General features: G+C 47.1%; 1 protein-coding gene across 1 annotated transcript; it reads left to right on the top strand.

Annotated features, from left to right (window-relative positions):
- The first annotated feature begins 532 nt into the window (after nt 1-532).
- On the top strand, nt 533-16,153 carry TGM7 (transglutaminase 7). The gene is given in 13 exon segments (XM_028126674.2): nt 533-746; nt 1,185-1,430; nt 2,027-2,145; nt 4,078-4,206; nt 4,296-4,473; nt 9,557-9,695; nt 10,947-11,005; nt 11,008-11,049; nt 11,424-11,666; nt 12,883-13,209; nt 13,619-13,779; nt 15,628-15,761; nt 15,994-16,153. Coding segments are annotated over 13 exon segments (2,151 nt in total).
- The last annotated feature ends 216 nt before the right edge of the window (nt 16,154-16,369 follow it).

The raw sequence follows: 16,369 nt of genomic DNA, 5'->3' as shown, positions 1-16,369 counted from the left end.
CCGCGCTTTGGCCCATTGAGCTATGAGAGTCTTTAATCTGTATATTAGGTGTACACCTACAGGAGCATCCTGGGAAGAGTCAGTGCCCTCATACACCTGGAATGTAGCTGACAGGTGAGAAATAAGCCACTCACCCAGGATCTCAAAGCCTGTAATTGAGGTCCCAGCCTCCACTCAGCTCACTGACTTAACTCGTACAAAATTCTAATATGTTCTTTCTTCTATCAGCAGGACAGTAGAGTAAGTTTTGGAAAGATTGTCAATAAAGGTGGTAAATAGTATGCGGTGGCCCTTCAAGGGTTAAGTTTCAGCTCTGTGGAGACATTTCTCTTCCTGGGACCCTGATTCTTAAGCCCTGCAGCTCCGGGTCCAGGGGCAGAGGTCATGAGGATCACAACCTTCCCACTCCAGGGTCAGGGCCTGCCACATTGCCCTCTGAGGCCAGACTGTGAAACTAGGAGGCAGAGTGGCCGAGGGCTAAGGTCTGGATGGAATCCTACCAAAGTCAGAGCCAGGGTGCCGCGGCCGGGTAATGACCTATCTCCTCCCTCATCCCCCTTCAGTGGCAGGCTTGGAGCTCAGGTCTGTGGACCTGCAGAGCCCAAGGAACAACAAGGAGCATCACACACAGGAGATGGGCCTGAAGCGGCTCATCGTGCGGCGGGGCCAGCCCTTTGGGCTCCAACTACATTTCAACAGACCCTTCCACTTTGGGACAGACTACCTCACCTTTGTGGCTGAGACTGGTGAGTTCACCCGGCCCCAAGGCAAAATTCACCGGTAGGGCTCCCACCTCTCCTTTCTGAGTGTCCCCTCCCCTATCTTTTCCTGGGATCCCCAGGACCCTATACGTGATGTTAAGAAAGATTTGGCCAACTCAGAAAACTGCAACTGTGATAGAAACAGCTTATTTTTCAGTACGCAACAGGCGCTGTGCTAACTTTATACATATTATTTCATTTAATCCCCATGACCAGAGTTTCAGGTAGGTACAGTTATTATCCCATTTTACAGATAAAAAAACTGAGGCCCACAGGTCGTAAGTGGCTTGCCCAAAGACACCCAGTGGCAATAAAAGCCTTAAGCCAAAAGGATTAGCAAGACGGTGAGGGTCCTCCCAGTCTCCCTGGAGTCATGTCACATAGATTTTAAACCTCACTCTGGGATCATTCTCTCCCACACAGGACCAGTGTCCATGGAGTTGCTGGGAACCCGAGCCACCTTCTCCCTCACCCAGGCTCGAAAAGGCAATGTCTGGAGCGCCTTTGACTTCACCGTTGACACCAACTCGCTCTTAGTCTCCCTTTTCACGCCAGCCAATGCAGTCATTGGTCCCTACACTCTGAAGACAGAGATTTCTCAGGGCCAGGGTCACAGTGTGGTTCACCCACTGGGGACTTTCATCCTGCTTTTTAACCCTTGGAATGCAGGTATGACTTGCTCACAGGCTGTAATGCTAACCGGATCCACTGGGAATGCTTGGTGAGGTTCTTCTGAGAAAGCCCAGAAGATAAAAGCCACCTATCTATGCCATATATTACCATGTGCTCACTAAAAACCACCTTTACCAAATAATAATAATAATAAAAAAATAAATAAATAAATGGCATGATGAAAATGAACATGGTGTGAGGTTAAGTGAAATAGATTAGGAAATGGAACACAGTGGGACCCTAATTGTATTACATATATGTGGAGAGAAAGAACAGTTGGAATACACCAAATTGTAATGGTGGGTGTCTCTGAGTAGTGGGACTGAGTGATTTTCATCATCTTCTTTCTGTCATCTATATTTTCCAAATCTCTACAACAAGCTTTCTACTTTTACCATTAGCAAATGATAATCATTATGTTCAAAGTACAGAATCTATCACTGGCCTCTAGAAAAGCACAGTAGTCTTTTAAGGGGTCCAGTCTTGATTTCTGTTGCCATCAACCTTCCCCTCTTATCCTGCAGGACACTGTCATCACTGTCTTTTAACTTTATTACTCTGTTTTTTGTCCCCTCCACTATTTAACCACTCAGAGGATGATGTCTACCTGCCAAGTGAAATACTGCTGCAGGAGTATATCATGATGGACTATGGCTTTGTTTACAAGGGTCATGAAAGATTCATCACTGCCTGGCCCTGGAACTACGGGCAGGTAACACTGTCACTGAAAGTGGGCCTGGAGCGGGTCTCCTTAAGCTGGTTCTTAATCAACTCTAGTAGCCCACAAAGGGCCACTAACATAAGTCAGGGTGCGTGGCGCTAGGGCAATTTCCCATCCACTAAGAGGGGCAAGGAAGGAAGGGGAGATGTCTTTCAAGGTTTTTGTTTTTGTTTCAAGATTTTTAAGTAATCTCTACACCCAACATGGGGCTCGAACTTACAACCCAGAGATCAAAAGTGGCATGCTCTACTGACTGAGCTCCAGCCAGGTGCCCCTTAAGTTTTTAATATTTTATATAAAAAACTTCAAACATAATTCAAGTAGACAGGCTACTAAAATGAACCTATCTCTCAGCTCCAATAGTGAGCAATTTATGGCGAATCTGATTCCATCTATACCAGGGGTTTGCAAACTATAGTCCCCTGATTGTTTTTATATAGCCCCTGAGTTAAGAGTGGTTTTCATGGGTGCCTGGGTGGCTTAGATGGTTAAGCATCTGCCTTCGGATCAGGTCATGATCCCAGGGTCCTGGGATCGAGCCCCACATCAGGCTCCTGGCTCAGCAGGGAGCCTGCTTCTCCCTCTCTCTCTGCCTCTCTCCCTGCTCATGCTCTCTCTCTCTGTATCACTGTGTCTCAAATGAATAAATAAGATCTTTTAAAAAAAAGAATGGTTTTCATATTTTTAAATTGTTGAAAAAGAACTAAAATTTTTTTTGATGTGCAAATTATATGAAGTTTAAATTTCGGTGTCCATAAATAACATTTTATGGGAACACAGCCATCCATGTTCATTCACTTACGTATCATCTATGGCTGTGTTGATGCTACAGTGGCAGAGTTGAGTAGATTAGACAGAGATCCCACAGCCTACAAACCTTAAGTACTTACTCTCTGGTCCTTTACAGAAAAAGTTTGGTCTATACTGTCCCCATCCCTCCCAACTCATCACTGGAATTTTTGGAAGGAAATTGTAGATACTGTATCATTTAATCCAGTAATACTTCTGTTTATAGCTCTAAAAGATGATGACTCTTTCTGAAAAATAATAAATTATCATAACTGAAAGAATGAACAGCAATTCCTTTAATAATACCAAATATCCAGTCAGTGTCCAAAGGGTGGGACTTTTGGCTCTGGGCAACTTTTCCACTCCCAACCACCAACCGCGACTGGTGTACTTTCTGCCTCCCTCCCACTGACATCTCTGCTCCATCCACACTCACCAGAAGGATAGTGGGGAGAGAGCAGGGGGCCTTGTCCTGTTCTCTAACTGTGACAACTTGTGTGATATTTTGAAATTGAAACAAATACCAGTGCATTTGGCAGCCAAAAGGGTTGCAGCATGTGTCGCTCTATATGTTATAAACGTATGTCATGAGCCTACACTGGCTTCTCCTGGGCTCCCAGCTTCAGCTGAACTCCTCTACCTGATTTCAAGGCTCCCCACGCTCTGCTGCCTCTCCTCTCATGGCTGCCCCTGTATTTATCCATCTGATCTTTTCTACTGCCTCATGTCCCCCAGAAACAAGAATCTCTATGCCCTGTCCTTGGCACCACCAAACTCAAAGACCTCAGGTGAACATCCCCTCTCTGCTCTCTTCCTTGCCCAGCTAGTCCTTCAAAGGCCCCTGTCACCAATGGCCTTCTCTGATCTCTTGGTCAACAGGGATCTCTTACCTCCGAACTCTGTTTGCATTTTTCCATCAGAGCCCCGCAGGTTCATTTTTCAGAAGTCTGAATCTCATACATTCCCAATTTGATTTGTAAGCTCTTTGAAGGCAAGACCTTGTCTAATATTTAACCTTACCTCTATCCCCAGCACATATGCCCCATCCCTAAAAGTCTGTGTTACGGACTTGAAGTTTCAGGATGCTAGACATTTTTACTCTTCTCTTTTCTCTCCCTTGAAATCACTTGGAAGTTTGAAGAGGACATCATAGATATCTGCTTCGAGATCTTGAACAAGAGCCTGTACTTCTTAGAGAACCCGTCCAGAGACTACTCCCAACGGAATGACCCGGTGTACGTCTGCAGGGTGGTGAGCGCCATGGTAAGGATAGCAGCCCTCCCGCCTCTGTCTGAGGATGATCTGGGCTTCCCCAGGGGCACTGCGGAAACACACCTGTCTGGCCTTTGCAGATCAACAGCAATGATGACAGCGGTGTACTTCAGGGGAACTGGGGAGAGGACTACTCCCAGGGGGTCAGCCCGCTGGAGTGGAATGGCAGTGTAGCCATCCTGCGGCAGTGGTCAGCCAGGGGCAGGCAGCCTGTGAAGTATGGGCAGTGCTGGGTCTTTGCAGCTGTTATGTGCACAGGTGAGTGAGGGGGAGATGGGAATGCAGAGCCATTCATTTAATTTTCACGATAACCTTTTGAGGTTGGGTTCTGATGATCTCCATTTTCTTTTTTTTTTTTTTAAGATTTTATTTATTTATTTGAGAGAGAGATAATGAGAGAGAGAGAGAGAGCACATGAGAGGGGGGAGGGTCAGAGGGAGAAGCAGACTCCCCGCTAAGCAGGGAGCCCAATGCAGGACTCGATCCAGGGATTCCAGGATCATGACCTAAGTCAAAGGCAGTCGCCCAACCAAATGAGCCACCCAGGTGCCCTGATGATCTCCATTTTCACATAAGTTAACTGTGGCTTGTCCATAGCCCCCCAGCTAAGGAATGGCGTACACGTGGGCTCTTACCCAACACACTCCATAGTCTTGAGGAGTCTTGCATCTTTGCCTAGGAGGCAGGTTGACCTGTTGCAATCATTCGGCAGTCTCCTGGATGGCAGGGGGCCTATTAGAATTGTCACCTGGATAGAGAAGCTTGTGATCCCAAAGTTGAGGCAAAGGCAGCTTCCTTCTACCATGGCTCAGGCTTCTCAGGTCCAGGGGAGCCTGGAGTCAGGGACAGGCTGGGGGAAGCTTGAGGTGCAAGCAGATGGTCTGGAAAATCCTGATCTCACCTGTGGGCAGAGCTGGCAGCTCCCAAATACTTCTCGGAGAGATTCTTGAAGAGTTACAACTGGAGGTTGGCTATTTTGCTAACTGCCTGCATGGAGCATCGTTTTATTCATTGTCATTTATTACAATTCAGTGCAAAAGTGTTGATTGGATTATCTGTGAAGATGAGGGAAAGACAGAATACTGAGGTGCCTGCCTGTCTCCCCCCATGCAAAGCAGGAGCCCCTTTCACAGTGCTACCTGTTACATTGTGGTGCTCGGTCAATGTTTGCTGAATGAATGGATTGGCTCTCAATTGGAGGATGAGGGAACACAGAATGGGGAAAACAGAGACAGAGGCCAAAGACAAAGTTCTAGATTTTTCTGAGAGGGACAGCATAGCTTGGCAGTTAGGTACGGGTGCTGCAGACAGGGGAGATGTTTAAATCTGAGTGTTCAAATCAAGTGACCTCACTTTGCTCTTCCATTTTCCCCGGAAAATGCTCAGCACAGCACCAGAATTTAGTATGGCCACATTTTCCTATGCTGGGAAGTCCCTGGTTAGGCAGGTGTCGTGGAGGAGGACTCGGCCCTTAGACGCTGGGGTGAGAGGGTGAGGTCTAGGTCTGCATCCTTACTCCACCTTGAAGCTGCTCCCTACTCCCAGGCCCTAGAGTCCTGGGGCCACCAAGTGAGGGGACAGCTGCTTCCATCACACAGCCTCTGGCCACTTGTAGCCCTGGTCTAGCTGTCACCCCTGCAGAGGGGTTGTGAAAAGCCCAGGAGCTGTGCTGGGAGTGGAGAGGTGACTGTGAACAGGTGACTGGCTCCCTTTGGGGTCTTGAATCAATCAAAACAAAAAGATTGGTCAATCTCAATAGTCCTCTTACTTTTCAAAGCATTATTATCCTCCCAGCAGCCTCGGGAGGCACCCTCTGCTCCTCCTGAGCAAGTGAGAGTAGGATAAACCTGCATCTAAACTCCTCATCTAGGCCAGCATTACTTTAATCCCCAAGCCAGGCAAAGACCCCATCAAAAAGGAGAATTTCAGACCGATATCCCTGATGAATATGGATTCCAAAATCCTCAACAAAATCCTAGCTAATAGGATCCAACAATACATTAAAAGGATCAGCCACCACGACCAAGTGGGATTTATCCCCAGAATGCAAGGGTGGTTCAACATTCACAAAGCAATCAATGTGATAGAACACATTAATAAGAGGAGGGAGAAGAACCATATGGTCCTCTCAGTTGATGCAGAAAAAGCATTTGACAAAATACAGCATCCTTTCCTGATTAAAACTCTTCAGAGTACAGGGACAGAGGGAACATTCCTCAAGTTCATAAAATCCATCTATGAAAAACCCACAGCGAATATCATCCTCAATGGGGAAAAGCTGAGAGCCTTTCCCTTAAGATCAGGAACACGTCAAGGATGCCCACTCTCACCACTATTGTTCAACATAGTACTAGAAGTCCTAGGAACAGCAATCAGACAACAAAAAGAAATAAAAGGTATTCACATTGGCAAAGAAGAAGTCAAACTCTCTCTTTTCACAGATGACCTGATACTTTATGTGGAAAACCCAAAAGACTCCACCCCCAAATTACTAGAACTCATAAAGCAATTCAGTAATGTGGCAGGATACAAAATCATTGCACAGAAATCAGTTGCTTTCTTATACACTAACAATGCAACTGTAGAAAAAGAAATTAGAGAATTGATTCCATTTACAATAGCACCAAAAACTGTAAGATACCTCGGAATAAACCTAACCAAAGAGGTAAAGGATCTATACTCTAGGAACTACAGAACATTCATGAAAGAAATTGAAGAAGCCACAAAAAGATGGAAAAACATTCCATGCTCATGGATCGGAAGAATAAACATTGTTAAAATGTCTATGCTACCCGGAGCAACCTATACCTTCAATGCCATCCCGATCAAAATTCCAATGACATTTTTCAAAGTGCTGGAACAAACAATCCTAAAATTTGTATGAAATCAGAAAAGACCCCGAATCGCCAAGGAAATGTTGAAAAAGAAAAACAGGGCTGGGGGCATCACGTTGCCCGATTTCAAGCTATATTACAAAGCTGTGATCACCAAGACAGCAGGGTACTGGCACAAAAACAGACATATAGACCAATGAAACAGAATAGAGAGCCCAGATATGGACCCTCAGCTCTATGGTCAAATAATCTTTGACAAAGCAGGAAAAAATATGCAATGGAAAAAAGACAGTCTCTTCAATGGTGCTGGGAAAATTGGACAGCCACATGCAGAAGAATGAAACTGGACCATTCTCTAACACCATACACAAAGATAAACTCAAAATGGATGAAAGACCTCAATGTGAGACAGGAATCCATCAAAATCCTAGAGGAGAACATAGGCAGTAACCTCTTTGACATAGGCCACAGCAACTTCTTTCAAGATACATCTCCAAAAGCTAGTGAAACAAAAGCAAAAATGAACTTTTGGGACTTCATCAAGATAAAAAACTTCTGCACAGCAAAGGAAACAGTCAACAAAACTAAGAGGTAACCCACAGAATGGGAGAAGATATTTGCAAATGACACTGCAGATAAAGGGCTGGTATCCAAGATCTATAAAGAACTTCTCAAACTCAACACCCAAAAAACAAATAAGTCAAAAAATGGGCAGAAGACATGAAAAGACACTTCTCTGAAGAAGACATACAAATGGCTAACAGACACATGAAAAAATGTTCATCATCATTAGCCATCAGGGAAATTCAAATCAAAACCACATTGAGATACCACCTTACACCAGTTAGAATGGCAAAAATGGACAGGGCAAGAAACAACAAATGTTGGAGAGGTTGTGGAGAAAGGGGAAGCCTCTTACACTGTTGGTGGGAATGCAAGTTGGTACAGCCACTTTGGAAAACAGTGTGGAGGTTCCTCAAAAATTTAAAAATAGAGCTACCCTATGACCCAGCAATTGCACTCCTGGGTATTTACCCCAAAGACACAGATGTAGTGAAAAGAAGGGCCATATGCACCCCAATGTTCATAGCAGCAATGTCCACAATAGCCAAAGTGTGGAAAGAGCCGAGATGCCCTTCAACAGATGAATGGATAAAGAAGATGTGGTCCATGTATACAATGGAACATTACGCAGCCATCAGAAAGGATAAATACCCAACTTTTACATCAACATGGATGGGACTGGAGGAGATTATGCTCAGTGAAGTAAGTCAAGCAGAGAAAGTCAGTTATCATATGGTTTCCCTTATTTGTGGAACATAAGGAATATCATGGAGGACATTAGGAGAAGGAAGGGAAAAATGAAGGGGGGTAAATCAGAGGGAGAGACGAACCATGAGAGACTATGGACTCTGAGAAACAAACAGGGTTTTAGAGGGGAGGGGAGTAGGGCGATGGGTTAGCCTGGTGATGGGTATTAAGGACGGCACGTACTGCATGGAGCACTGGGTATTACACGAAAACCAATGGATCATGGATCACCACATCAAAAACTAATGATGTATTGTATGGTGACTAACATAACATAATAAAACAAACAAACTAACAAAAAAATAAACTCCTCATCTAAACTCCTCACCTCGCTGGGTGAGGTGGGGACTTTTGTTCCAAAAGTCACATCTGGCCCTGGGCAGGTGTGTGCGTGTGTGTGTGTGTGTGTGTGTGTGTGATGGTGGTGTAGGTGGTGTAATATCTGCTTTGTATAAGCAGATCTTAACTACTTAAGTGAAATATTAAGTGAAATATTACCTCAGCTTTAAAAAACCTTTGTAGTACTATCCTGAGATGCCACAAGAGGATGCTGTTGCCTTATCAAAGATGCTTGTTGCCTCTACCTGCAGGTTCCCTTTGTCCCTGAGGTTTTCCACTTACCTCTGTAAGTCTGTATTGCCTTTCTATCCTTTCTCTGATGTCTTTCTTACCTCCTCCAAATCCTTGTATTTCAGTAGAATTACAGATTCAGAATTTCAGTACTGAAAATCATCCAATTCCTTATTTTGTTACACACAAGGAGACTAAGACGCAGAGAAGTTAAGCCACTTACTGAAGGTCACACAGCTTCTCTCCTGAAACTGGCCACAGTATAAGGCCTAACTTTTCTTATTTTCTTTCGAATTAGCAAATGTTTTAGGTTCTCTGTTTTTAATGTGGAAAGCTGCTGAATGAAAAAAGCCCTAAATGATAAATTGAGTTGCTTATTGTTGTTTGAAGTAACCTTCAAATGATTCTTTCTCCTAGTGGGATGGAGACCATCAATGGGGCAGGTAGGCAACAGGGTTCTGGGCCTGGGTACAGTGCTCTGAGAATAAGGGAGTTACAGGTATGGATCTGCAAGAATCTTGGCCTTCTTTCTCTCCTCCAGCTTAAAACTTAGAAAGGATGCATGGGAAACCAATGATTCCGCTTGAAATGAACTCAGTGATTCTCCATGCTTTCCTTCTCTTTAGTGATGAGATGTTTAGGTGTTCCAACTCGTGTGGTTTCCAGTTTTCGTTCTGCACACAACATGGATGGGAACTTAACCATCGACACCTACTATGACCAAAATGCAGAGATTCTGTCAACTCGGAAGCGAGACAAAATATGGTAAGGGGACGCCATCTTAAACAGACCTCTGCTCCATCTCGGGACGGGCAGGGAAACTCTGACACGCTTCTCTCTGGTCTTGAGGCAATATCACCCTGCCCTTTGTGGCTGGTGCCCAGACAGTAATTCCCCAACCTAGGAGACTGTTCTGGATAATTAGATCATCATATCACACTCATTTCAGAGATAGACGACTATGGGATAACATTCCGAAGCCCACAACCGAATGAAAAGATTGTGTGGTCTGTAAATCCTGACCTCAAAATCTGTATGCCTTTTACTCTTCCTTCTTTGAGTCATTCTGTTTGTGCCATTCTCTGCTTGCCCTGTTGGGCCTGGACTTGCTGCCTCTGCCTACTTCCTCAGTCTCTCCTGCTTCTTCCTCCACCTACCTCACTTCCTCGCTGCATGCATGCGTGCGTGTGTGTGTGTGCGTGTGTGTGTCTGTGTGTGTCTGTGTGTCTGTGTGTCCCTTCATTTCTGTATCTCTAATCTCTTCCCCTGGCTCCTTTTTCCTCTACTCTACTTCAGATCTGATTTCCTGTTTTTCCTTTCCAGCCAGTTTCCAAGTAAGATCTTTGAGTTGTGTGAGAACTAGCGGCTGTCCTAGGAACCCCTCCCTCTCTGAGCTCCTAGAGGGCAAAGCATCCTCCATTCAATCAGCAGTGGTCTATCTGGGAAGGTGCTATCACTTATGTAAAATTCTGTGTATGAATGCATAATCTGAATCTACTCATGAGGAAACATCAGACAAGCTCAAAATTAGGATCACTCTGGCAAATAAATCAATACTGTATTCAAAATGTCAATGTAAAACAACAAAGGCTGAGGAACCACTCCAGATCCAAGCAGACAAAGGACGCTGCACAACTAGATGCAATGTGTGATCCTGGACTGGGCAGAAAAGAATGCCGTGAAGGACGTTACTAGGTCAGTTGACAAAAGTGAAATATAGACAGTAAATTAGATAAAAGTATTATATCAATAGTAAACATCTGAGGTTGATAACTGTACACGATTATGTAGGGGAAGATCTCTTTTCTTAGAAAATACACGCTGAAGTAAAAAACAAAAGGAAAAAATGTATTTATAATCTTCACATCCATACTGAAAGAAAGCCAATGATAAAGCAAATGTCAATTACACTTTAATTTTAAAAAACTGATATAAATTACAGCACTCAGTATAGTGTCCAGTACCTGGCAAATCTTCTGAAAACGTAAATCTTCATCTTCTTACTCTTTTCTGTAGGAATTTCCACGTCTGGAACGAGTGCTGGATGATCCGGAAAGATCTCCTGCCGGGATACAATGTTGGCAGGTTCTGGACCCCACTCCCCAGCAAACCAGCAGTGGTGAGTGAGGCCCTTGTGGAAGGAAGGGTCTGGGCTCTGTGGGGAGGCTGGTCAGGGGGGCTGACCACATGAGCAGGAGGCCCGAAAGGAGCAGTGTTTTTCTCACTTCGTTGCCTTCAGCTGGGTAACCAGGATGAGTCACGGACCTCTCAGTTGCTTCCTCACCTGTAAAGTGGGGAAGATGATGATAACTACCCCTTCACAGGGTGGCTGTGAGGATCAGGTGAATTTGTGGGAACCTGAGAGCACTCGGTGGATGTGGGTCTTCTCCCTCCCATCTCCCTACCTGCCCCTGTCCCCTCCCCCTGCCACCAGCCACCTCAGTCCACAGGCTGGCAGCTGGCCGCCATCCTCAACTTTTCTTCCCTCCACAGGGCTGTTCTGCTGTGGCCCTGCCTCCGTGAAGGCCATCAGGGAAGGGGAGGTCCACCTGCCCTATGACACCCCATTTGCGTACGCCGAGGTGAATGCTGATGAAGTCATTTGGCTCTTCAGGGATGGTCAGGCCCAGGAAATCCTCGTCCATAATACCAGTTCCATTGGGAAGGAAATCAGCACCAAGATGGTGGGGTCAGATCAGCGCCAGAACATTACCAGCTCCTACAAGTATCCAGAAGGTGCTTGGGGCCCTGGGGATTCAGGGTGGGGGGGGGCGGGTATAACCTCCTTTGTGTGCCTCCCAATGAGGATGGTTCGTTCTTGTTAAAACCATCACCGCCTGATCACCTCCTCCTCATGGAAAACTCCTGGGGGCTTTCCTGGACCCTGGCCATGGGGCCTTAGAGTTGCTGGATTGAGCAAATAAAAAAAGAGGGTGCCCATTAAATCTGAATTCCAGATAAATTCAGACAAGCAAATATTTTATTAGTATAAGCGTGTCCCAAATATAGTATGCAGTATATCTAAACTAAAAATTATTCATTGTGTATCTGAAATTCAAACTGAATGTCCTTTATTTTTCCTGGCAACTCCATCCTAGGGTCATATCACGATTTCGTTATGTCATGGCAGTGGGGGTGGGAGTAAGGGGGGAGGTGGATGCTTACGGAGGGAAAGGATGCCTGGCCTGTGGAAGAGAGTAGATGTCCCTGCGGAGAAGGCCAGGGGGAGTCAGGCTGCCTGAGTGCCAACCAAGGCCCTGCTAGGTTCTAGCCGTGTAAGCCTGGCTGTGTTCTTACCATCCCTGTGCCTCAACTTCCTCATCTGTAAAATGGGTTAACGGCACCCCAGAGAGCTGTTGTGAGGGCAGGTGAGTGGATACACAGAAAGCACTTGGAGCAGTGCCTCTGGTGCACAGTAGCTGCTCTAGAGAAGTCCACAGTTTGGGGTGAGCTGGGGTTCAGCCTGAATGTTGAGTAGCCCCCAGGAGCAAGAGCTGAGGATCTGTTTAGAAGACGTGAACATGTATTTTAGAAGTGAGGATGCTGGTGGGGGAAGAAGTCTCTGGCTTTGATGATGACGACAGCATTGATGGTGACAATACTGACGGCAAAGAACAATGCTGGGTGCTTGTATTCAGCAGCTCACGTAACTCACGATTTTGGCAACTCTAGGAGGCAGGGAGATATACCTGGGTTATAGATGAAAGAACCGAGCACCCAGAGATTAAGGGAATGTGCCTGAGCAAGGATTTGAACGCAGCACCCAGCAACAGCAATCCCCATGTTCTCAGCCATGATGCTGTCCCGCCTCCTGATGCAGCTATTCATTCATGTGGTTGGGGCTTTGGGAGGGGGAGCTGGGAGTTTTTGGGGTGGTTGGTTTCCCAAAGGAGGTCCCTGGTCCTCTCAGTCTCTCCTCACTGAGGTCTTTCCTGACTCTTCTTTCGGCCAGGATCCCCCAAGGAGCGATCTGTGTTCATGAAGGCTTCCCGGAAAATGCTGGGCCCAAGAAGGGCCTCTTCTCCCTTCCTAGATCTGCTGGGCTCCAGGGGCTCTGAGGCCCAGCCCGTGCAGCTGCAGCTTCACCTGGCCAGGACCCCCGAGTGGGGCCAGGACCTGATGCTGAAGCTGCATGCCCGGAGGATGCCAGACAGAGTCCACCCCCAGGGTCCCATCAGACTGGTGGTGCACTTCAGCGCGCAGGCCCTGTTGCACCAGGGTGACACCCAGGAGCCCCTCTGGAGGCAAATAGTGCACTTGAACCTGGACTTTGGGAAGGGTGAGTATGAGGTAGGCCTGGAAAGGCACCAAGAAGGATGGGAACTTTGGGGTCATGAACAAGGCTGGGGATGGTTCAGCCAGATTACACGGCAAGCCCGGCACCCCAACACACATACATGCCAGGCAGTGAAGCTGCTGGTGGCAAGAGGTTGCACGTCATGTGCTGTACTCTGACACCATCCCACCAGGGGAAACATAGCAGTGACCTCTGGGGGCGGTGTGTATAGGGTAAGTACGCTGTATCTCTCTCTCTCTCTCTCTCTCTCACACACACACACACACACACACACAAACATACTTGCACACACATATAGACTCACACACATATTCTCTCCCACGCATACACATATTCTCTCTCCCTCTCTGTCTTTCTTTCCAGACTCAAGGTGTCTTTTGTCTGTGCTTAGAGATACAGTGGCCACTCTTGCTACCCTACGACAATTATAGAAACAAGCTGACAGATGAGAAGCTGATCCGGGTGTCTGGCATTGCCAAGGTGCAGGATACGGGGAGGTCCATGCTGGTCCTAAAAGATATCTCTCTGGAGCCTCCCCACTTATCTATTGAGGTAAGGTGTCTGGACAGAGATGGGGCCCAGGAGCCCTCTGACTCCCCCAACCCAGGGGCTTGGGCTACAGCAGTGATCAGAACAGAGTCCCTGCCTCAGACACCCAATAGATGATTAAAGCCCAGTATGATGTTATCTCATGCTCTGTGCAAAGTGCAGGGCAGAGCAGAAGGCTTCTGAGAGGAGGTGACATTTTGTGGGGGATGCATAGGAAGACACTGTCCGGAGACATGAGATGGAAATGAAGGCATTTTAAGTAAGGAAAACGCTTTGCAGAGGCAGAGAGACACGAGAGGTGTGGCTGGGAGATGGAGGAGAGGAGTCGGATTTGAGAAAAAACACAAGTCAAATTCCAAAGGTGACTGCAGATAATAATGTCTGCGTGACAGGGAAGAGGAAAGACAAATGAGAGGTAAACCTCGGACGTTGAGTTCCAAGATGATGTGGCTGGCAGGGTCATTACATGAGGAAGGAACCCAGGTGGAAGAACGGTAAATGGAGGGCAGAAATGTTCCCCATCTCCTGTTACTGGGTTTTTCTTCCCCTGAAGCCTCCTTTCCCCACCCCCACCCCCCATTCTGAAGGACTTGTCCTCTGCTTAGTCCCAACCTGGCTTTGCACCTGCTGGATCTGGTAGCAGCATACTCACCCCCACCCAGAACAAGAATTGAGTGGCTCCACATCATCAACCACCTGGCCCCCTGACAGTTTTCACCGGGCCCTGCTGTCAGGTGGTCAGGCCCTGGTGTGGCAGACAGTGGGCAGAATCACCAGCGCAGACACAGACTGGCGCTGAGGTGAGGGCCCTGCCTGTTACCCAGAGTCCTGGCGACCAACAGGATCTGGTGCAAGCACATCAGATGCTGAGGAGGCTATTAATTGGTCCACATTGGTAAGGGACCTGGGGATGATTTGTGTGAATATGAGGGATTCCAAAGACCTTTTTACCTGTTCTACTTTGACGCCCTCATTAGAGTATAAGGGGTTTGTTTCTTTCATTTGAATTTTAGAGAAGTCAGGGTGTGTTCTTGCTTTTCTTTGATTCTTTTTTTTTTTTTTATTCTCTTTTTGAGCCAGAACATGTCCCAAGTATGATCTGGGTGGTCAGAACTCATTTTAGTTCAACATTCGTTTATCAAATATCCACCACTTGGCAGGCCCTGAGCTAGGCATGAGCTCTAGAAGTGAGTAGGATAAAATCCCTGCCTCCCACTCGCAAGCCAAGGCCATGCTGCCCTATGACACAGACCTCACATGGGAGGCACAGAACACACCTGGAAAAACTCACGCTGTTTCTACTGTCAGAGCAACGTGGGGGAAAGATCCTGCCTAGGGCCTGGGAACATCTGGGTTAGGTCCTGGCTCTGCCATATTGTGTGACCTTGGCCTTGGAATGATATCACTGATAGCATATAGATGGCACATATGACACCACTTCCTTACCCCATGCCTGTATCAGACACTAATTGATCACAACTCTCTCTGACACTGGATTTGTCCTTGGGAATCTTTCCAACACACCAATCCTATTAGCCATGATTAACAGATTGGAGCTGGCACTTAAGTTGAAATCAAATTGCCATCCTGAACTAGATGGTGGGGAAGGAAATCAATTTCAACGTGGTGCCAATTCCCAGCTGGTAGCGGCTTCCTGAAGCATTGTGACCTTCTAAGGCAGGTCAGGATACATGTTAGTTAACCTTGAGTACTCTCAGCTCATATTCTTCTCTCCCTGCAGGGGTTGAGCACTCAGGCAGCGGTCCCTGGAGGTCAACAGAGGGATGGTGACTGAACTGGAGTACAGAAATAAGGCCAGTTGCCCACAATATCCCCACCTTCTCTCCACAGGTGTCTAAAAGGGCTGAGGTGGGCAAGGCCCTGAGGGTCCACATCACCCTCACCAATCCCCTAATGGTGGCTCTGAGTAACTGCACAATGGTGCTGGAGGGAAATGGCCTCATCGATGGGCAGATATCCAAGAAGTAAGTACCATCTGTCTCATGCTTGTCTCTGGCAAGGGGCACCTTGTGGGGTCATAGGATGGTCCTTCGTCTCCTGGATGGTGCCTACTTGCCCCCACTAGTGCACCCTCCTTGGGGAAGGTTGAGCTTGGTGGTATTGGGGGGTGGGAGGTGCTGATCCACCAAGAGGGGAAACCAGATCACCCACCCTGGCAGTTGCTTAAGGCTCTAACAGGTTCTTTTTGACTTTCAGCATTGGGACTCTGGCACCTGGACGTACCATCCAAATTCAAGTGGACCTCTACCCCATCAAAACTGGCCCCCGCCAGCTGCAAGTCCTCATCAGCAGCAATGAGATCAAGGAGATCAAGGGCTACAAAGACATCTTTGTTGCTGCCTCCAGGGCTTCTTGAGCCCCCGCTCCACCCCCCCCCCCGCCTCCACCCCCTTGCCCTCCCAATCCCCCAGCCCCTCCCTCCCCCTACTCCTGATGCCCTTCCAGCCCCCTTGCAGCCCCACCTTGGACTTTCCTACTCCTGAAGGTGTAATGTGATCTTTGTTCCTTCTCTGCCCTCTTCCCACCTGCCTGGGGGTGAATGAAGGTCTGTTAGAACCGCTGTGCATCTTGG

This window comes from Eumetopias jubatus, unplaced genomic scaffold (genome assembly GCF_037043125.1).
Source record: "Eumetopias jubatus isolate StellerSeaLion01/CBP00866 unplaced genomic scaffold, mEumJub1_p1.0 scaffold_7, whole genome shotgun sequence".
In the NCBI taxonomy this organism is placed as follows: domain Eukaryota; kingdom Metazoa; phylum Chordata; class Mammalia; order Carnivora; family Otariidae; genus Eumetopias; species Eumetopias jubatus.
Note: the sequence above shows the minus strand (reverse complement) of the source record. Positions and strands in the feature narration are given on the sequence as shown.